At 45.0% G+C, this 26218-nt stretch overlaps 1 protein-coding gene across 1 annotated transcript; it reads left to right on the plus strand.

The window, feature by feature from the left end:
- Positions 1-11160: 11160 nt before the first annotated feature.
- MS4A18 (membrane spanning 4-domains A18) lies at positions 11161-25368 on the plus strand. Its single transcript, XM_030917208.1, has 6 exons — positions 11161-11631; positions 15091-15204; positions 18216-18272; positions 20149-20244; positions 22285-22398; positions 24910-25368. Exons 1-6 carry the CDS (start codon positions 11161-11163, stop codon positions 25171-25173), a joined length of 1116 nt encoding a protein of 371 aa, XP_030773068.1. The 3' UTR covers positions 25174-25368.
- Positions 25369-26218: the final 850 nt, after the last annotated feature.

Raw genomic sequence — 26218 nt, forward strand, 5'->3', positions numbered from 1 at the left:
CTCTACTAAAAATACAAAAATTAGTTGGGCATGGCGGTGTGTGCCTGTAATCCCAGCTACTCAGGAGGCTGACAGGCAGGAGAATTGCTTGAATCCGGGAGGCAGAGATTGCAGTGAGTGGAGATCATGCCACTGCACTCCAGCCTGAGCGACAGAACAAGACTCCATCTTGGAAAAAAAAAAAAAGAATCCAACCATTTGTCTCTTATCTACCTATGACCTGGAAGCCCCTGCCTTGAGTTGTCCTGCCTTTCAGGACCAAACCAATGTATGGCTCGCATGTATTGATTGATGTCTCCTGTACCCCTAAAATGTATAAACCAAGCTGTGCCCTGACCACCTTGGGCACATGTCCTCAAGACCTTACCCTCAGAGGCTGTGTCATAGGCATTACCTTAACCTTGGCAAAATAAACTTTCTAAATTGGTTGAGGCCTGTCTCAGATATTTTGGGTTCACAACTTATAGTAACATAGAATTTCAGAGGTGGCCGGGAACGTAAAGATAACATACTCTAACCTCCATTTAGTGCTTGAGTATCCTCTGTAATTTCCCCTGGATTTATAATATTAGCATCACCTGAGAGCCTGTTAGACTTGCAAACTTTGGCCCCATCCCAGACTTATTGAATTAGCAAATCTGGGGACAGGATCCAGCAATCTGTTTCTGAACAAGCCTGCTAGGTGTTTCTGCTGCACACTCTCAGGTTTGAGAACCACTGCTCTACAGCTTCTTCTCAAATGACTATTTTTCTCCTTTTGAGTACCTTCTAACATGACAGCGTATGTTCTGATGGTGTTTACAGAGGCAGCGTATGTTCTGACAGTGTTTACAGAGGCATCCCATGCCATCTGTAGACGATTGTACCGAGAGGCTCTTCATAAGAATGAACTATGTCAAAACGGAATGAACTATGTCAAGTTTTCTTGTGGGAGATTAAAAAAAGAAGAAATACACCTTTAGACTTGAGGAATCAGAGTATTAGATAAGATTCTGTCTCAGCCCATCCACTTGCTGCCAGTCTCCGGTAGGTTACGTCCCCCGTGTTCCCTTTGGTCAACCTTCTTCCCCTTCTCACCTCAGCAAGGCTAGTATCAGGTACGCTTTTTATGTCTCATAAAGTTGAATCAACAACCAGGAATCAATAAAAACTATATAGGTACAGAGGGCAATAAAGGCAGAAGCAGCAACATTCGACTTCACCCAGGTAAGAGGGCAATAAAATGCCATAAAGGACAGCCCAGCGGACCAGTCCACAGACTGCCGAAAGCATCAGGCAATTGAACACTCCCCACCTCCACTACTGAACGCTGCCTGTGTGCTGGCCATGGGGCTGGTAGTGCTCAATAAATGCCTGTCAAATGAACACAGTCTTATGAAAGTGGAAGTAATTAATATTTATTGAGTCTTTGATGTCTAACAACTCATTCTGTTCAATGCCCTTTGATAAAAGAAAAACTTCAGCCAAATTAAATTTAAAGGAGTTTAACTGAGCAATGAACAATTCACGAATCAGGTAGCCCCCAGAATCACAGCAGATTCACAGAGACTCCATGAGGGCCTCGTGGTCAGAATAAATTTATAGACAAAAAGGAAACATGATGTACTGGAATCGAAAGTGAGGTACAGAAACAGTGAGACTGGTTATAGCTCCGCTTTTGCCTTATTTGAAGGCAGCTAGAATACTCAGCAGTCTATGAATGGTTGAAGTACGGCCGCTGGGATTGGCCAACGCTAGCGATTGTTATTGATGCATACTATTAAGTTAGATTTTCAATTTTGTCTGACTATTAAGCTAGGTTACAGTTCATCCACAGGGACTCAAATATAGAAGTACAGAGTCCTTCTCATATTTTGCTTTAACACCTTTCAGCTGCATGATCTCATTTTGTATTGCAACAATGCAGAGTGGCATTATCTATGCTTTAGGAAACAGAAATACGAAAAATCTGGGGCTCAGAGAGGTTAAGTAATTTGCCCAAGTCTGCACTGCTAGTAAATGATAGAGCTGGATTTTAATCCATGTCTCCTCACTCCAAATCCCATGCTCTTCTGCCACTGCAAAATGTATCTCTCACAGTTCTGGAGGCTGGGAAGTCCAAGACCAAAGTACCAGCAGATTTGGTGTCTGGTGAGGGGCTGCTTCCTGGTTCATAGATAGCGGTGCTCTCACTATGTCCTCACATGGCAGAAGGGCCAAACTCTGGAGTCTCTCTTTTATTATAGAAAGCTACTAATCTTATTCATGAACCCCTCATGACCTAATCACCTCCCAAAAAAACCCACCTCCAAATATCATTATATTGAGGACTAGGTGTTAACATGTGAAATTTAGGATGACAAAAACATTCAGTCTATAGCACAGAGTACAAAAAGCTTATTGATACAGCTTCAGATTCCACACTGCAAGTAACCTTTCGGGAACTAGCACTTGATTTTGGTGTATCAGGGGTTCTTAAGAAGCAGGAAGAGGTGAATTTGGCAATGTCTGGATGTATTTTTTGTTACCACAACTGGAGTTGAGGGAAAGGGTGCTACTGGTATCTAGTGGGTAGAAGCCAAGGATAATGCTGAACATCCTACAATGCACAGGACAGCCCCTTCATCAAAGAACTGTCTAGCCCAAAGTGGCAATAATGTTGAGGGCTGAGAAAGAAGACTGCCTGTAATTATCTGAAAAGGCTATTAAAATACTCACTTTTCCAACTACCTATCTGATTTTCTTCATATACTTCAACCGAAACAACATACCAAAACGAACAATATATAAGCAGATGAAAAACTCTAGCTCTCTTCCAGTAATCCAAACAGGAAAGAGGTGTACAAACCTGATATGGTTCAGGTCACACAGCCACAAAATGTGGAGTTCTGGCATTGGTGAAAACAGCAGAAACAGGAAGGTCATGCTCACCTTTCCCCACCACTTTTTCCCTGAAGCAACTCATAAGACCCTAATTCGAAAAGTACCCTCCAGGCCTGGGGCAGTGACTCATGCCTGTAATCCCAACACTCTGGGAGGCTGAGGCAGGAGGATCACCTGAGGCCAGGAGTTTGAGGCTGCAGTGAGCTATGATTGCACCACCAGACTACAGCCTAGATCATAGATTGGGAGCTCAAAAACAAAAACAAAAACAAGGTAGAAAAGAAAAGTGACCTCCCTACACCCAGAGGAAAGGAACATCCTTATCTCTGAATACATGTGTTTACAAAGTTACATTAAACAAATAGACCTTGCTAATTTCACCCCAGTTTATTACTATTAAGTCATGGTTTTTTGTTTAATCATACTTCACAATTATTCACGTCCTCAACAAACCTAGCCTAAAAAGTACACAAGTTTATCTGTTTCTTCGGGTCTTTATTTCCTTATGAAGGCCCTCACGTCAAGCAAAACTTACATTAAATAAATGTGTGTGCTTTTCTCTTGTTAATCTGTCTTTTGTCTTAAGGGCCTTGGCCACAAATGTAGTGATGGGTGAAGAAAAGGTATTGCTCCTCTCCTACGAACCTATGAAACAATACCATTCTTCTCACTAATTCTTTTTATTTTGGAAAATAGAATTATTTTTATTTAAAAGTATTTATTTATATTACTATGTAACAAATATTTTTATTTTAAAATAGATTAATACATAATTTTAAGTTATCTCCATTTTAATTTCTAATATAGTATAAATATCAACAAATTTAACCCACATAAACAAGTGTTCTTTGAGAGTCCTTAATAACTTTTAAAAATGTAAAGGACTCCTATGACCAAAGAGTGTGGGTCCTGAGATCAGAGTTTATGCTGTTATTCTCCTCCTCAAAGCCCTGCAAGAGTTCCTAGCAACCACAGAATAAAGTTAAATTCCTAACCATGGCATTCAAGACCCTATTCAGCTGCACTTCAGTCCCTCTTCCCACAGTGTCCAAATCCCAGTCGTCCAGCCTCTCTGTCAATGGCTCCTGCCTTGAACTCACCAAATTCAGGCATCCATTCACTCATTCATCAAACACCAAGCATCTACCTCTGCAGGTAAGAACCAGATCCCACCCCTTAGGAGCTCAGAGGCTCATAAGGAAGGATACACACATACACGGATAACAGTGGGGCAAGGATACAGAAGAAGTTCGCACAAAATGCTATAGGAGCCTGTAATCCCAGCACTTTGGGAGGCCAAGGCAGGTGGATAATCTGAGGTCAGCCTGGACGACATGGTGAAACCTGGTGTCTACCAAAAGCACGAAAATGAGTCTGGTGTGGCAGGCACCTGTAATCCCAGCTAACCTGTAATCCCAGCTACCTGGGAGGCTCAGGCAGGAAAATCATCTGAACCTAGGAGGTGGAGGTTGCAGTGAACCAAGACTGTGCCACTGCCCTCCAGCCTGGGTGACATGAGGCTGAATGAGGGTGAATGAGGCTCTGTCTCAAAAAAAGAAAAAAGAAAAAAAAAAGCCATGGGAGTTTGGAGTAGGATGCTGTCAAGGGACAAAGTACTTATTTTTTTCAAGTGGCAGCAGGTTTCCTTAGGGAATAACTGGTTTTGACTCTTTTGGGGCATGGGAAATGAAGCCCTCCTCCCATCCCAAGGAATGGCCAAGTTGGGGAGAGGGTAAAACAGAGAATTGTTCTGCACAATATTGCAGGGAGCGTCTGGAGATTCTGAGGGCAGCTCTGCAGGGGCCAGAGGATGAAGCCCTAGGATGGGAAGAAAAGGAAAGTGAGGAGAGGAAGAGGATGGAACCTAGAAGCATGGAGGAAGTCCAGGGTCCTGGAGAAGAAAGGGCCCAGCTAAAGTTCTCTGTGACAGGAACGAGCAAGGGACTAAGATCAGAGACATTCAGCACTTGATTTTTAGTTCATTGCTCTGCTTTGGAGCATTGGCACCTTTCCCAACCCCTAAACTTTAGTAAAATTCTGCTACACAGAACCACTTCGTGTTTGAGTAAAGCTGTAGGAAAATCAAGGAAGAGGGAGTTTTCTAGCGCTGCCATAACAAAGGACCACAAACCTGGGTGGCCTGTTAATTTAACGTATCGTCTCACAGCTCTGAGGACTGGAAGTCTGAGATCAAGGTGTCAGCAGGGTGGGCTCCTTCTGGGGCTGTGAAGGACTCCATTCCTGGCCTCTCTCCAGGCTTCTGGTGGTCCGTGGCATCTTGGGCACTCCTTGGCCTGTAGATGCATCACCCCAGAGTCTGCCTTCATGTTCATGCCGCCTTCTGTCTGTGTGCAAGTCATAATAAATTAGGGCCCCTTTTAACCTCATTACTTTTGCCATGAAACTATCTCGGAACAAACTCACATTCTGAGATACTAGATAAGGGGTTAAGACTTCAGTATATCTTTTTGGAGGGTCCCATTTCAACCCACAGCAGGAGCTGTGTTCCAGGACTGAGTTCATGTGGGGTGGACAAGCAGCTGTAAAAGGGGAGATGTGAGGGAGATCAGGAGTGTATAGGAAACTGAACAAGGAAATTGACTATGCAAAGCGTAATCTACATGAAAAAATCCTCCAACTTATTGGGAATGGAGCCACTATATATATAGAGAGAGAATGGCGGCTTTAGCCAGTTCATGTAAACTAAAGGAAAGGGTGATTCTATAAGGCTGGAAAAAATTGGAGACACACACACACACACACACACACACACACACACACACACATCCCAGGCAGCTCACATTTGGGGCATTTGGGTTTCAAAGATATTTCGTTTGACTGGAAAGTTCAGGGAAGGCTTTGTGAAGGAAGAGGATTCAGGATGAGTGTTGGAGAATGGGGTGAATCTGGACACGCCCCCACGCCTCTGGTTCACACTCTTGTGGAATACACTGTGCCTTCTGTGCAGCTTTGATCTAATCCTCCTTTTGACGTCCAATTTGAGTTAGATGTCCAGTTCCATGTCCAGCCACTCAGAAAACCTCCCAGGACCAGCCCAGCCCTTTGACACATCTCCCAGCTGTGTTATCACTGACATTCTGACTGAATATTTGTTTGCTCCTATCCATACTTGTACTAGAATTACCCCAACAGTGGTTATATTCTGTCTCGTCAAATCCTTGCAAATTCTAGAGCACCTCATATCCTAGCATACCATCCAGCGCACACACCAGACACTCAATAAATGCTCACTAATTGCTCATAAGGGAAATCTATTGGCTCATGAAATCTTAACGACCCACTTCTGGATTTCTCACTTTCTCAAAGAGAAAGTTTGGAAGGAGATCCCATGGAATCCTACTTTAGCCAAGGCCATAAATACTCTGAGGGGCAAATAAACTCAGCGTGGATGCCAGAGAACAGACACATTGACTCCAAATGAAACTGCAAAGAGGACTTTGGAACTTGAAAGAGAAACCTAATTTGAGTTTATTTTCTAGATGATTAATATTAAATACTGCCAATCCATCAGCTAGCACCGGAATTTCTAGATCAGGCTGCAGAAGCCCACAGAGCCTGAAGAAAGAGCATCCAAAGACTTCCCAGGACCACAAGGTAAGACTTCTGTGAATTCTTCTGCAAGACTGACAGAGACTGGATAGCACCAGCAGAGACGTGGACCTAGGCAGTCCCTGGGAAGTGTCTCTTGGTAACCACAAGGAATCAGGGGTTCAGACATAGATTAGTGCCTTCCAGCAAGACAGGCGTGCAGCCACCCATCCTTGGAGGTGCTGGGAGTCTGGGAAGTAACTGAAGAGTCACAACAGAGAGCTCCTGTCTCTGCATGGACACAGCAATCTTAAGATAGAAGGTTCGAGACTCTGTGAGGCCTCTTCTGGCTGCCCTGCTCCCTGAGCCCAGCTGTAGGCATTGTAGGCATACTGTGATTGGGTCTACTTAGGACCTCAATCTAGAACTGGTAGTACGGCTCCTGACGGAACCACTCTTTTTGTTTTGTTTTGTTTTGTTTTGTTTTGTTTTGTTTTGCTCTGTCACCGAGGCTGGAGTGCAGTGGCGCGATCTTGGCTCACTGCAAGCTCCACCTCCCGGGTTCACACAATTCTCCTGCCTCAGCCTCCCTAGTAGCTGGGACTACAGGTGCCCGCCAACACACCCGGCTAATTTGTTGTATTTTTTAGTAGAGACGGGGTTTCAGTGTGTTAACCAGGATGGTCTCAATCTTCTGACCTCGTGATCTGCCCGCCTCGGTCTCCCAAAGTGCTGGGATTACAGGCGGAACCACTCTCTTTGTTCCTGACATTTTCCTGACAGGAGGTAGAATCTCAGGGGTCCCAGGAGCATTCCTCACAAGGCCCAGCTGTTTGTGCCAATTGTCGGGTCTACAATTGTATTGTTTTTCATACATCGAAGAAGGAGTCCTGCTCTGGAAAAAAGGAAGAGTGAAATGATTCATTTTTTAATATCATGAAGCAGAGTATAACATTTAGCACAGTATTCATTATGAAAACTGAAGGCAGGCAGACTTTCAATTCTTGTATTTCAAATCTCAACTTCAGCATTTCCTAGCTGTGTGATTATGGTCAAGGTACTTAACCTCTCTGAGCTTCAGATAGTTTGTCCAAAAAATGGTCATAACAATAATATACTGCTGGGGGAACCACCTTATATCTACAGGGTTGTGAGGCATCCGCATCCAAGGATGCTGTAGTTATTATTCTAAACCACCCTCCTGGGAAACCTGTTATTCTTCAAGAAAGCAAGGAATGCCAAGGTCTAAGGCAGACATGGCTCACACTGCCTGCACGGCCTCCATTCATGCAGCTGAACATTCCACCGTCCCTATGTCACTGGTAGAACATTTCTTCTGGGAAATGAAAACGTAGTGAAATGTAAATAGCAGTCAGAAAAGGGTAAATTTGAGTCTCAGATCTATTCCTGTGGGTTGCATAATTGTAGGGAAGTTATTCCACTTTCAGAGCCTTGGTCTCCCTACTTTGCAAAGAGGCGGGTCAGATCAAAAGGAGTGAGAAGACAGGGTTGAGTGCCTTAGCCGTCAGGTGACAGACCAGTGACAGTTGTTTTTCCTATGGAAGAGTAGCATGGAAAGGGGCCTCAGAGATCAACTAGATTTTAAAATAAGGAAAAAGCTAGGAATTTCCTGAAGCTTTATATAACCAATATTTTGAACTGTTGGGATCCAAGGAAAAAGAAGTGAAACCACAAAGGAGAAGTGTACGGCATTTCTGCATGGAAGTGGTTCTCAAACTTCAGCAGCATGAGAATCACCTGGAGGGTGTGTTGAACCACAGATGGCTGATCCTTGCCCCTGGACTTTCTAGTAGTTCTGGGGAGGGGACCAAGAATTTGGCTTTCCACCAAGTTCCCAGTGATACTGATACTGCTAGTCCAGAGAGCATACTTTGAGATCCACTGCTATTAATACTAAATCAAAATAGTTTGGGGTCAATTAGGAAAAATATTCAAAACAATGGCCCTTCTCTTTTTTAAGATTGAGGTAACACTTTTATTTTATTTTATTTTATTTTATTTTATTTTATTTTATTTTATTTTATTTTATTTTATTTTATTTTTACTCTAAGTTCTGGGATACATGTGCAGAATGTGCAGGTTTGTTACACAGGTATACACGTGCCATGGTGGTTTGCTGCATCTATCAACCCATCATCTAGGTTTTAAGCCCCACATGCATTGGGTATTTGTCCTAATGCTCTCCCTCCCCTTTCCTCCCACCCTCTGACAGGCCCCAGTGTGTAATGTTCCCCTCCCTGTGTCCATGTGTTCTCATTGTTTAACTCCCGCTTATGTTTGGTTTTCTGTTCCTGCGTTAGTTTGCTGAGAATGATGGTTTCCAGCTGCCTCCACGTCCCTGCAAAGGACATGAACTCATTCTTTTTTATGGCTGCAATGGTATTCTATGGTGTATCTGTGCCACGTTTTCTTTATCCAGTCTATTGTTGAGGGGCCTTTGGGTTGGTTCCAAGACTTTGCTAAACAATGGCCCTTCTCTTATGGGTGGTCTCTACCTTTCAGCAAAGAACAAATGTTAACTGTTCCCTCTGTGCCAGGTTCCATGCTGGCAGTTTTCTCAATCTTCAAAACACCCTTTGGAGAAGGTGCCATTATTATGCACCTTTTATAGATAAGAAACTGAGAGCATATGCAACTTGCTCAAGGTCGTACAACTAATAAATGAAGGAACTGAGAAGTGGACTTAGGGCTGTCTGAGGTCTTAACCCTGATACTGTCTTGCTTTTGAGTTTATTTTATAGATGATTAATCTTAAATAATGCCAATTCATCAGCTAGCACTAAACTCAAGGTGACCATTGACAATTTGGAGTGTTTCTCTCACTCAGGATGCAGTTGGGACATGGGGATCAATTTATGCTTGTGATCTAGAGAGGACAGAAAGCCTCCTGAGAACATACTTCTGAGTCCTGCACACCTTATTTTCTGCCATAGGATTTGGTGTCTTGCCAGTAAGGAGTGTGTAACTTAAAGGGATAAGCCCACCAGCCACAACAGTTAACAAGTAAAGTACACTAGTAACCTTATCTCTCATCTGAATGGGATATCTTTCCATCTAATAATATCTATAGTGTTCTGAGGGCTACGTGCCTACCTCCTCCCATTGCACACTTGCTCACCAGCATAAAAAGAATTAAGCAATGCTCTAAGCCCAGCGTATCAGTCTTTATCAAATTGGAACAATATCCCAGGTCTCCCTCCAAGTGATTCCCTTCTCAGCTTTTTCTAATGCTCAAGATTGAGTAGAAACTGTAGGCTATTATGGGTTTGATCACTATCATAATCTCTAGGATCCTGGACCATAATGATTTAAACACAAGGAAAACACAGGAAAGTTTCTATGTGGTCCCAATCCCAACACCAACATGTACAAGACCCATGAAGAGATTGAAAGGGATGATCATTCCCAGGCCACTTGGTCCCTGGTTCCTCCTAGGATGTCAACAGCACTCAAGAAGCCTCGGAAAGACAGTCTGTTTTTTCACCGCAGAACCAATTGATGTTGAGAAATCATACACGAAATACCTTAATTAAATTAAACCCATAAATGAGTTAACTAGTTACAGACTTCAAGGAAAGAAGTACAGCTGGGGCAAATGAGAACCTAGAACCAAGAGTCAAAAGGACATCAAGGACCAAGATAGTATCTGTGTGTGTGTGTGTATGTGTGTGCATGTGTGTGTGTATCTGTGTGTGTGTGTGTATGTATGTGTGTGCATCTGTGTGTGTGTGTGTGTCTCTATGTCTGTGTATCTGTTTTCCTCCCTCCTTCCCTCTCTCTGTGTGTGTGTCTATCTGTCTATGTCTGTGTATCTGTTTTCCTCCCTCCTTCCCTCTCTCTCTCTCTCTCTGTGTGTGTGTGTGTCTGTGTCTGTGTATCTGTCTTCCTCCCTCCTTCCCTCTCTCTCTGTCTCTCTCTCTCTGTATGTGTGTGTGTGTGTCTATGTCTGTGTGTCTGTCTTCCTCCTTCCCTCTCTCTATGTGTGTGTCTGTCTATGTCTGTGTATCTGTCTTCCTCCCTTCTTCCCCCTCTGTGTATGTGTGTCTGTCTGTCTGTGTCTGTGTATCTGTCTTCCCTTCTCCTTCCCTCTCGCTCTCTGTTTCTCTCCTTCCCCCTTCTCCTTTCCCTCTCTCTCTCTCCTTCTCTCCTCTTCTTTTATCTCTCCCTCCCCCAATGCTTCTCAGCTTTATTCTCTTCACTCTGCTAACTGGTGTTCTCTGCTCCCCCTGCACACAACATAAATGTGACCCGTCCAGCTCTGCATAGCCTCCCATTCCACAGTAGTCCTTGGGTCCAGTTCCAAATTCCCAGGAGAAAGAAGTTACCAGAGCATTTGGGGTCAGTTATTCACCCCCAGATCAATCAGCTGTTGCCAGAGCAGGGGGCAAGATGGGGAGGTAGCCTGTGCCCACTCAACGAACTCGACGCATGTAGGCTAAAATGCCAACTGCAGGGGACTAAGCAAAGCCACCACCCAGACTGTGAACGAAAGGTCTACAAGGAGCTAAGTAGCCTTGGGAAACTTAGTCTTGCAAATCCAAACCCATAAAAGGAAAACAGCATGTTCTTGCCAAGAAAGGCAAGAAGTTTATTTTGTCTGGTACCACGGTAGGTGATTCTTATTTTAATGAAGATGAAACTAAAGATAAGAATGAGATAAGATGCATTATTCATTTTGTCAGAAGAGGGAAATGCATCTTCTTACATATTTTGCAGCAGTTGTACACCATGACCGAACAGGTGATTGGAGCCAACAGTGTACCCGGCATTATTGCCCCAGGCAGTGTTCACATCATCCAGCCCAGCTACCCCGTGGCCTCTGGAAGTCATCTGCAGCCTTCAGGGGTGACCACTTATTCAATCTCACCAAAAGTAATCCAGTGTGATACAGGAAGAGCAAACTTACAGAATCTACTCGTGGTGAGCCAGAACCCCGTGGCAGGTGCACAGAGTCAACCCATTGGGTATCAGCGACCGTATCCGGTGGGAACAGCCAGTTTGCAGACTGTGCCTGGAGTGATCCAATACACACAGGGAACAACAAATCTCCAGACATGGCCTGGAGACCCTCAGAATCCTCCAAATGCTAACCCTGGGCTGACACACACCTCAGACTCATCCCAGTGGAACACATCATTTGCATCATTTACTGCATTTAATCCCAAGAAATTCATAAAGGAGGAGGTCAGAACATTAGGGGTGAGTGTGATTTCTCCTTCTCTCTGATTTGGGTCACTTCATAAGCCCACGTCTAATGCTCCGGGATGAGGAAGGGAATGTGTTCAGAGGGTAAAGCGGAGATGGAGTGGGTGTGGGGGGTGGTCTCTGGAGGCTGGACCCAGCACAGTCGCCCAGATGCCGGCCCCTCTCCCTTGTCTTCCTCCCACTCCCCAAGGAGACCCATGGTCTTTGGGGGAGGCTGAATAATCAGTGAACTTTTCCCCCTTGCCCAGTTATCTATCAGGGGCATGGGTCAGCAACAGTTCCACTGAAAACACCACTGAGCGGGGAGTCAGGCAATCCAGGTCTCAGGCCAGCTAGATTTGCTGCGTGGCGTTACAGACATCTCTTTCTCACTCTGGGCCTCCATTTCCTCATCTTTAGAATAAGAAGATTCAGCTTTCTTAAATTCCTTCCAGCTCCGAGGTTTTGTGATTTCCTTTTCAATCAAGGGGGCCCCTGCCTCTTTCCTGCCTCCTCCAGTTTCATTTAGCACCTTGCAAAACTCAGTTCATTTCTGTTTCTGAGGCAGAAGCCAGATCCCACTGGATGCCCGACCAACTCCTAGTATGGAGACTGGCATGTCACAGATGCCCATACTCTATGCACTCATCCATTCAGCACGGCAGGCACCCTGCAAGGAGCTGGAGACTCAGAGATAACCAAGACATGATCCATGAAGACCAAGGAGGGTCTTTGTTCATGGCGGCTGTCATAATTACAATACCTTCTGGCAATTGCCGTGAGACATGCATAAGTTATTGGGGGTGCCCAAAGTGCAAATTGTCTGGCTTCTTTGAGAAGTTACAAACTGCCTCCTGGAGGCAGGAAGACAAAGACAGGTTCAGGAAGGGGATCCATTCCTCCTCATTTAATCCGGGATCCTTCAGGAGTAGACAAGTAGATTGTACCAGAAACAAGGCATTGTTTGCCTCCCAAACAAATCAAAATCAAATCCTGAACTAAATTCTATAAAACCGCGATCAGGAATAGAAATCCTGGTCACGAGCATCGAGTGAGATTATAAATGTGTGTGGAAATCCTCCAAAAGGTAAAGCCAGTCTATGATATTGCGTAGTAATTATCATCTTGTATTACAATGACTATCCTTATTATTAACTAAAACTGGGTAAAGGCTTGTTAACTTTGACTCCCAATTATTCTAAGACATTTTGGAAGGATTTGAAAATTTGTCAAAACAGAATTAAGTCAGAGCAAATGTCTGGGGAACTTGGCCAAACAAAATGAAAAGCCAAAAAGCCAAAAATGTGGGCTATCTTGAATCAATTATAATTTTGATTTGGGAAGGAAACCATGCCTGCCTCTCAGCCCTTTTCCCATTTGTCCCAAGAATATTCGCCAGCAGCACTTGCGGCTGCAGTATTTACCCTGAGATAACTTTGCCATGCAATATCTCCCTTTTATTATAACTTTCACATTGCTCTAGCATATTGATCTTGGAAACAAGAGACATCGTTCTATTTATAGCATCCTGCTTTTAATAGTAGTATTCCCATTTACAAAATACAGTAATTCTCGATTGCTAAAAATGTCAAGTCCTGGAAAATGTAGCATTCCTACTCATGGTGTTAACATTGTTCTCGAACAGTTCTTGGCCAAAGATTCATTTGATGAATCCAATGTTTCCGAAGTAGACAATTCTGATGTTAGTTGTTTAGAAATCACTCGAAGAACCGTTTTTATCATTTATTTTCACACTGAAAATCAGCCAGATTTGCTTTAGCCTCAAGAGTGTGTGTGTAAAATTAAATGAGTGCTGGCAGCAAGCGGCACTATTTTTTTTTTTTTCTAAACGGGAAAGGGGTTCATTAATATACTGATAAAGTGGGCCTATAGACAGAGTCAAGCATGTCATCTTAGAAAGAGATGTTCGTATGAAACCCAGGTCTATCTCCAATTCATAGACTCATGGACCAGGAGGGCAGAAAGCGGCTGCCCTACGCTGGTTATTTGATCCCTGAGGAAACTGAGGCCCAGAGAAGCCAGTGGTAAACCCTGTAGGAGTCCCAAATGAGAGGGGATTCATCCTGGATCAGGGGTCAGAAAAAGAATCTCTCTGATTCCCTTAAGGTAAGGGTAGGATTTCAATAGGAGGAGAGTAAAGCAAGCAGATTTCAGACAGTGGCAACAGTGGAGGAAAAGCAAGGAGGAAGGAGGAAAAACACAGGACTTGCAGGAGACAGAGGATCTCCTGGTGTGTACATTGCCAAGGGGAACTGTGGGGACGTCATAGAGAAGGCCACAAAGAGAATATCAGTACTGGGAAGATGAATGGTGTCAGCAGAGGGCATTGAAACACCTACTGCATTCAGGGTGGGCGCGGTGGCTTACGCCTGTAATCCCAGCACTTTGGGAGGCCGAGGCGGGCGGATCACCAGGTCAGGAGATCGAGACCATCCTGGCTAACATGGTGAAACCCAACTCTACTAAAAATATTTTAAAAATTAGCTGGGTGGGGTGGCAGGCACATGTAGTCCCAGTTACTTGGGAGGCTAAGGCAGGAGATTCACATGAACCCAGCAGGCAGAGCTTGCAGTGAGCCGAGATCACGCCATTGCACTCCAGCCTGGGTAGCAGGGCGAGACTCTGACTCAAAAAAAAAAAAAAAAAAAAAAAGAAAGAAAGAAAAAAGAAAGAAAGAAACACCTACTGCATGCTAGGAACTGGGCTGCAAGTTTCATAGACACTTTTAATTTCTACCACAGCCCTGCAAGCTGGATACTATTACCCCCATCTTGCAAATATGTAGCCTCTCATAAACATGCTCTTGAGGCTGAAGCAAATCTGGCTGATTTTCAGAGTGAAAATAAAATATAAAGACCTTTCTTTGAGTTATTTCTAAACAGAACTGACACCGAATGGTCTGAATCACCAGAATCATCTATTTTGGAAAAATCGGATTCATCACATGAATTTTGGCCAACAACTGTTGGAGAACAATGCTAACATCACTCATAGGAATGCTACATTTTCTAGGATTTGACATTTTCGGTTTCCCTGCAAATAAGGAAACCCTGAGGCAGAGAGGATATTTGCTGGAGACCACACAGCCGGCCAGTGCTGCAGCCAGGACAGGAGCCCAAGTGGTTTTCAGCCACGACCAGGGCTCGGCCCGTGTCTCTGCACACTTGTGGGCTCAATCTAAAGGAAAGACATTTCCTGCTGTTATAGGCGTCTTACCTTTCCTTTATGCCTGTGGTTCTCAGCCTGAGTGCAAATTTGCATCACCTGTGAAGTTTTTAAAACACACCCAGGCATGGACCCCACCCTCAGAGATTTGTATCCAGTTGGTCTGGGATGAGTCCCAACACCAGTCGCACCTGGGGTGATTCTGGGGCACAGCCAGGATGCAAAGCACAGCTCCGCAGCCCACAGGCCCCAGTTCTGCTCTCTCACAGTGACTTGTTCTCCCTGCAGGCCATCCAGATCCTCATCGGCCTGACGCACATTTTCTCTGCAATTAACCCTGTGCTGTATTACTATTTTTCTGTGACCTGGGTGTCAGGCTACTCGCTCTGGGGAGGATTATCCGTGAGTACAAGGCCATATGGTCTCCTTCCTGGGTCACCAGACTGGGACAAGAAGGAAGTGGAGGAAGAAGGAGCGTGGAATCCCATTCCCAGTAATATGACTCCATAGACTAGAGCCAGCCTCCAACCTGCAGATACGGCAAAGGGTTGAAGATCCAACCACCCCTCCATCTCCCTGCCCCAGCAACACTCCCTCCCACCACCACCTTCCCCATCTCCCATACCCCCCACCCAGCCTCTAGGGAACTACTGGCCACAAAGACTCATTATCATGTGCTTCACCACTCCCACCCTCTCTAGATTCTCTTTTATGAAATATTTATCTGATATGGCCAGACAGGGTGGCTCACGTAGGTAATCCCAGCACTTTGGGAGGCCGAGATAGGTGAATTACTTGGGGTCAGGAGTTTGAGACCAGCCTGGGCAACATGGCAAGACTCCCCATCTCTACAAAAATACAAAAAATTAGCTGGGTGTGGTAGTGTGCGCTTCTAGTCCCAGCTACTTGGGATGCTGAGGTGGGAGGACTACCTGAGCCCAGGAGGTGGAGGCTGCAGCAAGCCATGATTGCACCACTGCACTCCAGCCTGGGTGACAGAGTGAAAGCCTGTCTCAAAGAAAAAAAAAAAGAAATATCTCATATGTAACTCAGAGTACGTAAAGTTGTGTGCTATAGACAGCATCTACCTACCATACCAGTTATGGGAGCCGATTGTAAAACTTCCAGGAATTATGTAAAATGATTGTCAAACCATTTGGTAGCAGGAAGTTAGCCATGTTGGGTGTATATACGACATGGAAATCAACACGTGCTCCAAATCAGGGCCCTTCCCTGCACTGCTGCCACCTTATAAGGCAGATGTTAATCATTTACCAGCAGGCCATTGAGTGTATTTCATCTTGCAGAGCTTAAATATTAATAAATCGAACACCCACATGTACGCTTCCACTTAGATGAGGTCCCTAGGGTAGTCAAATTCATAAAGATAGAAAGTAGCATGGTGGTTGCCAGGGGCTGGGTAAGGGGGTAATAGGGAGTTAGTGTTTTATGGGGACAGAGTTTCAATTTGGGATGATAAAAGGAGTTCTTGGGGTGGCTGGTTGCACAACAATATGAATTTTCTTTTCTTTTTTTTTGAGACAGAGTCTCACTCTATTGCCCAGGCTGGAGTGCAGTGGTGCCATCTCAGCTCACTGCAACCTCCACCTCCCATGTTCAAGCAATTCTCCTGTCTCAGCCTCCCGAGTAGCTGGGATTGCAGCCGTGCGCCACCAGGCCGGCCAAATTTTTTGTATTTTTAGTAGAGATGTGGTTTCGCATGTTGGCCAGCCTGGTCTTCAACTCCTGACCTCAGGTGATCTGCCCACCTTGTCTTCCTAATGTGCTGGGATTACAGGCTTGAGCCATCCCACCCAGCCTAACAATGTGAATTTTCTTGGTGTTAGTAAACTGAACACTTGAAGGGGTTTGAATGGTAAGTTTTAATTTGTGTGTATTTTACCACAATTAAAAATAATAAAGTTTTAAAAAATGAACACCTGTGTGTCCACCACCTAACTTAAAAAACAAAGCATCACTCACAGTTTTTAAATTTTTAAATCCCTATGAGTATCCTCTCTATGCCCCCAGAGGTAACCACTATTTTCAAGTTAATGTTTTAATTCCCTTGTTTTTTTTTTTTTTTTTTTTTTTTTTTTTTTTTTTTTTTTTTTTGAGACGGAGTCACTCTGTCGCCCAGGCTGAGATGCAGTGGCACAATCTTGGCTCACTGCAACCTCTGCCTCCTAGGTTCAAGCGATTGTCCTGCCTCAGCCTCCTGAGTAGCTGGGATTACAGGCATGCGCCACCACGCCCGGTTCATTTTGTATTTCTAGTAGAGATCGGGTTTCACCACGATAGCCAGGCTGGTCTCGAACTCCTGGTCTCAAGATCCGCCCACGTCGGCCTCCCAAAGTGCTGGGATTACACGCGTGGACCACTGCGCCCGGCCTCCCTTGCTTTTCTTTATGGTCTGATTGTATTTACCTATATGCCTAAGCAACGAGTGACTTGGCTTTGCGTGTTTACAAACACATATACATGGAATAATTCTGTATCTGCGTGCAGCTGGCTCTTTTCCCCCACTAGGCATTTTGTTTGGGAGGAAGTGAGTTCCTTTGAGGGGTAGCTTCAAGAGAGCTAGCAAAACCCCTGAGTGCCCCTATTCTCCCCAATCAATAATCCCACCCTTGTTCTCTCACTTGAACTGCATGGCCCACTTGTGGATAGAGAGGGCCGGAATCATGATCTATGCCCATTTGCCAGACGAGGAGACTGAAGCTCAAGATCTTCCTCTTGCACTTTCTGGCTATGAGGATGACACCACCACATCCTCATAGCCAGAAAGTGCTGGAGCAACATCCTGAGCCCAGGCCCCCTCAGTTCAGGGCTCTCATAACTGAACAGAGCTCTTACTGCTTCTGATGTTCATGTTTCCATCATCTGCCTAGCAGCATCAAGGGATAAAGAGGACCCTCCAGCTGGGTCCAGGACCACAGCAGATGAGGCCACAGCCCAGGTCTCCTATCTCCCAGCCCCAAGGCTCCACCCACCACACTACTCAGCCCCTGGTTTTCCTTCCAAGCTCACAGTTGAGGATAGGGCAGCGTGAGGCCAAATGAGTAATAAATGCATTTGGGCGATGACATGTCCAGACAGCGGACTCAAGGAGAATCAGTCAAAAAATAATAATAATGAGACTTACAGCATCCTGGGACAAAATTCATGTTTTTAGGGGGAAGGAAGGTGTTAGCCTAGACCCACAGGAGTTTGAGTATCATGGTATTTAGTATATTTGGTGCCTAACCATTGGGATAGTAAAAACGCTGGGAGGAAATAAACAGATTTACACATTTTGTGAAACAAGGTGCACAGAACAAAAGATTGAGAAATGTGTGTCTGAGTGGACAGCTGTCTTTTTTAACATGCTGCACAATTGGTCATTCTTTTTTTTTTCTTTTTTGTCTGCATAGTATATTATATCTGGATCCCTCTCAGTATGGGCTGCAAAGGACCCCAGTCCTTGTGTGGTGAGTCCCAGTGCTGTCTTTGATGATTCCTGAGCGTTGGAATTTGACTCTCTACCAAACATGGAAAAAGGGGACTCACAGTAGTGGCCTGGCTTGGCCCTGGCCCTGGCCCTGGGTACAGTGCGTTTCCAAACCTTATTCCAGTCAATCCCCACCACTCTATGAAGCTGTATTATCCCCATTTTTCAGAGGAGAAAATTGAGGAGCAGAGAGGTCAGGTGGCTTGCCTAAGATCACACAGTGAGTACATGGCCGAGCTGGGATTGGACCCCAGAGTTCTCTGATTCCGAAACTGTTCCTTTTTAACTATTGCATTTTACTATTCAAAAACTTAGCTCTTCGGGAAACTCATGAGTATTTACACACAGTGCCTTATGGGTGCTCTGAATGAAGCAGAAAGCCAGGCCTGAGCCAAACAAAAATGGGTGTGCATTTCGGCCATCTCTTTAAGATATTTTCCACCATCCTCTTTGTGTGGACCTAGAAAAGTGAGAGCAAAGCCTGCCTTGAACAATTTAAAGTCCCAATCAAGAGCACAGGGCCCAGAATTCCCTTGTACCTTTGGAGCATTTATTCTCTGTCTCAGCATCCAGCAAAGTATCTGGTCATGTTTTGATGATTTTTGTTGCGGCCTCTAAGAAGCTTAGGGATAAATTTAGAGCTCCACAATGACCCTTCTCTCATCTCCTTCCTTCTCAGGTCCTCCTTCCCCTCTCCACTTTCTCTACATGGCTTGTCATCTTTCTTCTGCCTTTTGATGGGAAAGCAGTGAGTCAGCTAGGGGCTGGGTGTCTAACAGAGGGTTTCCCAATTACCAATCTCCAGTCTACAAGGCAAACTCCTGTGGCCCCACGGTCTGCCTTGCTTCACCCCCTTTAGGAAGCATAGAGTCCTCCAGACACCCCAGCATCAGCCAAGCTCACACCACCGCTTCGTATCCCAACAGAACTGGGAAGTTCCATATCCCCTGGGAAGTCAAATGCTCCCCCCAAGGTGTCTGCTGACTCCTGGGGATCTCCTAGCCCTCTCTTGCTCTGACATCTGACTTTCTATTGAAATCTCAACTTCCATTTCTACTTTATACATCTTACAGCTGTCCTGGCCTCAGCCCAAATGTAGAACACGGTCCCTTTCTCTTTCATCTTTCTCTGTCTTCATCCCCATAACTCTCTTAAAGGGAAGCAGCTTGAGTGGGGAATGGATAATGAAGCATTAGAGGATTTCAGCTTCTCAGCACTGAGCAGCAGACCCCTCAGAGTTGAATATGAGACTTTCCAGTTCCGAAAACCTTCCCCAGCCAATCCTGCCAGCATGCTGGCCCCAGCCTTCCACCACAGGGAGCAAGTCTCCCCGACTCCCTTCCCTCAATTCAAGCTTGATATCACTGCCCATTTCTTCTGCAGAGCAGTTCTGCATCTTTGCCTTATCTCTTTCTGAATCTCATTGCCTACCCTCTGCTGCTCAGCAAGAAATTTTCCCAAACAAATCCAATCCCTGCCATAGAAGGACACTGTACATGGATTAAGGAATGATTTTGGGTGGAGATTTGGAGGAAAGAGAGGATCAGGTAAAAACAACTAACAGGTACTAGGCTTAGTACTTGAGTGATGAAATAATCTCTATGACAAACCAACATGACACAAGTTTACCCATGAAACAAACCTGGATTTGTACCCATGAACTTAAAATAAAAGTTTTAAAAAATAAAAGTTTTAAAAGTTAAAAAAAAAAAAAAAAAAAAAGCATTCTCCACCCTGCCTGGCCATCTCTTTTCTGCCCTGCCTTCCCTCTTCTCCAACTTCCCAAGAGTCCCCACAAGCCGAGTTTCAGACTCTTCAGACTCAGCTCCCTGTCTCCTCTCCCTCCTCTCCTGCAGATGAACAGCAGCATCAGCTTGAACATCATCAGTTCATTATTCGCCTTTGCCGGGATCTTCATTATCATTACAGATCTTATCCTTTACTATGTGACGGTGAGCATTTGACTGCCAGGGCCCCGTGCTGCCAAAGGACCAAGAGGGCTTCTGAGGTTGCTTCCAGAGCAGAATGGAATTGCCCCAGAATTCCATCCTAGTATGACAACCACAACATCCATAAGCTATTTAACCATCACCAAAACCCTGTGCCCTCTGAGGTGGCTGTGATAAACCCCATTTCACAGTGAGGATGCTGAGACTCAGGGAGGTGTAGCCAGTTGACCCCTCCTCATACCTATCCTATTCTCTGCTTGGAGGTAGCAGGTGACCAGGTAAGTGGCCTACGCGGCTGCCACACCCAGACTCACAAGATCACCTGCCCCAGGGGTCTCCCGAGGGATAGCCTTTCACACAAGCAGGAGGTGCTGATGCTAGTTCTGGTCTTTTGGTGGGGGGACCTCCAGATGCAGATGCAGAGACAAGGATTCAGGTGCAAGTCATGTGTTTCAGAGGTTATTCTAGGAAGCCTCTCTAGAGGAGGGAAGAAGTAAGACAAACAAGGGGAGAAAGTCACTATAAACAAACGTATTATCTGGCACGGACTCCTGGAGATGAACCTGCCAGGGCCGTGGTAGCCAGGGAATGATACACTCCTTAGCTACACCCTGTCCTGGAGTGAGGGAGTTGGGGTATTTATCCACCAACTCCCCTCAATCATTGATCAAAAACTGCCCCTGAGGGGCATCAATTCCCTAGTGCTTCCAGTCTGCCATGCTCATGGGCAGAGGAGTTTTGTGGCCAAAGAAAGCCCTCAGGTAAAGCCATGCAAATGAAAGTCAGGAAACAGGCCTGGAAATATGGGAAGGACATCAGTAGCACTGACACAGTACTTAAGGAGGCCTGAAGAGCAAGATTCGGAGTAGCTAGCTCCACATTTGGCTGCAATCGGATGCTCTCTTGGGACTAACCAAGTGGGCAAGGGAAGGCTGGCAGGACACAGGGTCTTAAACCAGATGTGTCTACAGGAGTGAGGGCAGTCCCTAAGGGGAGAGCTCCCTGAAGGCCCCGGGAAGAAGCCTGATGCACAGGGTGTAACTTGGTATCTAGGGGATGTGGCAGCAAGGTGCTGGCCTCTTGAGTCCAACATGATGCAACAGGATGTCCCAACAAGGGAGTGGATTGCGGTCATGTGGAACCAAGAGCACAACAGCTACAAATCCTAAAGGTGGTCATTTGGCAATCAGGACCTCTGTCATCAAAGAGCATACTAGTTCAGTGTAGCACAAAGGCCCTGGATTCCAACAGGCATTCCAAGCCCTGGGCTCCCCACCCTCTGCTCCAGAGAGAGTGTGTAGGGATGAGAGGAGCTCCGTGACCCCTCCCACCCTACTGTGGGCAGGGACCAGGCCTAGAGCACACTGAGCTCTGTAGGTCCTCTTCAATCCTGCCTTAGCTTCTGTCTTGGCAGAATCCCTTGTAGCTCTGAGGTCCCATCCCAACCTGTCAAGGGCAGTATGAGGCAGGGATACTGGAAGATGGCTGAGAAAGCCAGGAGCCAGGCAGAGCTAATGACCCTGACCTAGCTGGTGTCTATCCCCTTCCCAGGCAAGGAGTCCAGACCCTCACACAGGGTTTCCTCACCAGTGTACTTGTTGAAATGTCTCAGTTTGGGTTCTTCCCAGAAGCAGACATTGATACAAGTAGTTTACCTGGGAGAGGAAGCAAACACCAACCTAAGGGGTAAAGGAGCTGGGGTATTTATACACCAAACCCTGACAGTCATGGAGAGAGGGCTGTTCTCAAGAGGCACTCATTTCCTGGAACTTTGAGCCTGTGCAAACAGCAAAGTAGGCTCCAGAGGCCAGAGGGAGCCCTGAGGCAAAGGAATGTAGATGCTGGCAGTTGGAAGTCAGGCCAGTGACTAAGAGGCTAAGGCAAGGGCATATAAAATGGGTGACCCAAGCATCTGCTCCAAAGGGCCACATGTAGAAAGGGTCTCAGTCCTTCCAGGTGAGGTGTGTGGCATTCCAGATGTGGACTGTCACCTAGACCATCAACCCGAAGGACTAAAAGTCTTCCATTACTCCTTGCCTTTAGACATATTCAAAAGCAGTTTCTGGTGGTCTTCTCCCCTTTGCCCTCCTGGAGTTCATCCTCACTTGTGTGGTCTCACATTTTGGGTGCCAGGCTACCTGCTGCAAACAACTTGAGGTAAGCATTGGACTCTGTTCCAGCAATCAGAGCATGCTCTGGGGTTGGGCATGGGCTGTAGCAAGAGGTAACCAGAGATCTGGAGAAATGAGGCCTGAGAGAGGGTATATCAGTTAAGTTTTGCTGCATAGCAGCCTACCCCAGAACTTAGTGACTTCTGGTTATTTAGCTCTATTTATTCTGTGCATCATCAGCTTGGGCTATGATCAGTGGGTAGCTCTTCTGTTGGCCTCAGATGAACTCACCCTTGTGTCTTAGCTTGGGGATGGTTGGTTTCCAGGGACCTTCGTGAAATAGTTCACCTCTGCCCCACATGTTATTTCATCCTCCAGTGTGATCACCTGAGCTTCTTTATGGGGAGCTGGGTTCCAAGAGTAGCAAGACACAGCAAGCCCCTACAGGCAAGCACTTTAAGTCACTGCTTGCATCACATTAGCTAATGTCTCACTGGCCACAGTCAGTCACACGGCTGAACCCAGATTCCACAAGTGGAGCAACAGCTCTACCTCTTGATAAGAAGAGCTACAAAGTCACCCAGCAAAGGATGATACATATAAGGATTCATAACCAGTATTGCAGTCTACAACACTCTTTCCTCCGGCCACAAATTACTCACAGCTGTCCAAGATGCAAAGTATGCTCAGCCCATACTTTGGATGCCCAAACATCGCATCTAATCATGGCATCAGGTTTGAAGTCTAGGATCCAAATCAGATCTAGATGTGACAGAGGATTTGAGTGTATTACTCTTCTTGATTCAGAAACCTATGAACTAAAAGCAAGTTCTGTCCCCATATATGCAACATACTTAAGCGACAGAAAAATAGGATAAATAGAATTATGTTATTTCCCCACTCAATAAGGGAAAGAACAGAAGCACAAGATTGTCACTGCTCCATAATAATTCTGAAATCCTAAGAGGCACATATTGTCTTGCCCTGGGGGCAGAGAATGTTTCTTGATTAGGAGTCAGTTTGACTCTCTGGAAGATTCTGCCCATGCCATTGTTCTCTATTGCTTCCTGAGAAGAGCTTTCTAATCCATTGTTCTCCAAGACCTTGACTCCACCCTCTGGACTCTTGACTTCACCCTCAGAAACATGTTTTCTTTTTTCATAAGAAAAGGCCTATAGTTTCTATCTTGCTTTCTCAACCTGCTTCCCGTATTAAGAGTGATCCCCAAAGATCTTTTTGCAGTTTGAGCAATTTCAGTCAGATTTAGTCCAAGTTGGTAATCCTGTTACTAAGACAATTCCCTTAAAAACTCCAAGGGTGTTTTATATATCAGATTATGGCTTTCACCATCTGACAAGAGCCACACCTGAGACTGTGTTCTAGACACACTTCTCACTCTAAATCTACCAATGTCTGTTTTGGGATTAGGCTTCTGTGAGACCAATATCTTAAGATTCTTAGAAGCATTTCTGTCTAGCTGAAAGGGTGTAATAAGCACTGATTAAGCTTTTCAAAGGTCTTAACAAAGGGCTGTGTAGACACATCCTTGTTTGATCTTTGTTCTTAGGCCTAGTTTTACTTTGAATGTTATTTATCCATTGAGGACCTTGGAAATTAGAGACAATCTTGTTTTCTAATTCATCAAGTCCTGGGCTCTCTACTTTGCCTCTAAATACCACTTGCAAACTAAATAGTTCCTTCTTCATCCTCTCACTTTCTCACAGCACTTCATCATATGCAGCCAGAAGCACCCAAATGACATTTTCAATATTCTGCCTGATGATCTCCTTAGCCAAATCCAAAAGTTATTAGATACATATTTTTGTCTTCCAAAGTACAACAGCACTCCACCACTACATAACATGGGAAATCATTTCTCCAGTCTGCTGTGGCACTTTCCTCTCCCCTTTTCCAGACTCCTCCAGCAGTGAGATCACCACTTTTCCAGCCTTTGCTAGAGGCTTACTCACAGCTTCTCCAGCCCCACCTGCCACCTAGTCCCAAACCCAATGCATGTGTTGAATTATTGTTATCTTACTTCTAGCTACCAATTTCTATGTCAATTAGCTTTTGCCTCATATCAAACAACCCCAAAACTTAATAGCTTACTCAACAACCACTTATTTAGCTCCTGATTCCCTGGGTTTGCTGGGCAGTTCTTCTGACCTCTGCTGGGCTTGCCATGAGTCTGCAGTCAGTTGGTGAGTTGCCTGGTGGCTGGATGATATTGGGTAGTCCCACATGGGTGTCTGGCTGTTTGCAAGCTGGTAATCAACAGGGACAACTGGGCCACTTGTCTTGCATTATCCAGAAGACAGGCCACTCTTTATGTTCAGTGTTCCAAAGAGCAACAAGAGAAAGCAAGCTCCAAAGGGCAGACACTTTACAGGTCACATTCATTGTTGTCCCCTTGGCCAAAGAAAGTCATATGACCAAGTCCAGCATTAGGGAGAGAGGGTCTACCTAAGGGTATGGAAACAGGAGGGAGAAAAATGTGTGGCCATTTTTGTTGTTTACTACAGAGGAAGATGATGACCACATGTCCTTTGTCTTTCAGAATGTGACAGTGATTCCAACTGTATTCAGTTTGAACCCAGCCAATACCGCCACCAGCCCTGTCAACACCACCACCAGCCCTGTCAATGTTACTGCTGGTCCTGTCAATGCTACCATCGGCCCTGTCAATGTGACCACTGGCCCTGTTAACACTACCACTGGCCCTGCCAAAACTACCACCAGTTCTGTCAATGCTATCCACACCAACAATGTACCCCCTGAACCCTCATACCAAGAAATAGCTGATTTGCACAGAGATAGATGACATGGGATGCCTGTCTCAACGACAAGGGGATACACTGCAGCAGTATCTTTCCTTCTCCCTGAAACTTCCATGACCATGACCCTAGCCTTGTTGCCAGATGGAAATGAAAAAGCATTTCCTCTCCTCTTCACTCCTAAGCTTCATTTTTGCTTGTTATTGATGCCTTTTTTTCATTCATAAATAATTTTCCTTTGACCCTCAGTATATTTTATCCTTGGCAAAGTACAGGGTGCATTTTGGTTCTGTGGTTCCTGATGTATGCTCACTGTTGAAAAACCAGTTCTAAATCAGTGCCTCAGCCATGGAATTCTTGTAGGTCCAGCTTTTGCCCGGTCCCCAGTTCTAACTCTGACACGGTTCTCCCCCACAGAGGAGGGGGAGCAATGTGGAGTGTGTTCAGTATTCCCAGGTATGGGGGTGGAGGAAAATCTTTGTGACCTAGAGTTTAAACTAGACACCAAAAATACAATTCACAAAAGGGAAAAAAAAAATCAATTAAGTTGGACTTAGAATTAAAAACAGTTGCTCTGTGAAAGAGCTTGCTAAGATAAAAAGTCACAGGCTGGGAGAAAATATTTGCAAATCATATATCTGACAAAGGATATGTTTCCACAATATATAAAGAACTCTCTAAACTCAACAGTATTAAAAAAAATCTAATCACAAAATGGACAAAAGGCTTGAACAGAGGGTTCTAACAAAGAGAATATAGGGTTGCAAATAGGCATACGAAAAGATGTTCAATGTCATTAGCCGTTCAGTACAATGAAACACCACTACATACCTATCAGAATGGCTGAAATTTAAAATGCTGATAATACCAAGTGCTGGTGAAAACAGAGCAACTGGAGGTCTCAGATGTAACTGGCACTGCTACTCTGGAAAACAACTTGGCTGATTATTATAAAGCAAAGTATACACTTACCATGTGACTCAGAAATCTTACTCCTGGGTGTTTATCCTAGAGAAAATAAAACTTACTTCCACATGAAATGTGAATGGCAGCTTTATCTGTAATAAACACAAACTGGAAACAACCTAAATG

Source organism: Rhinopithecus roxellana, chromosome 15, assembly GCF_007565055.1.
Source record: "Rhinopithecus roxellana isolate Shanxi Qingling chromosome 15, ASM756505v1, whole genome shotgun sequence".
NCBI lineage: Eukaryota > Metazoa > Chordata > Mammalia > Primates > Cercopithecidae > Rhinopithecus > Rhinopithecus roxellana.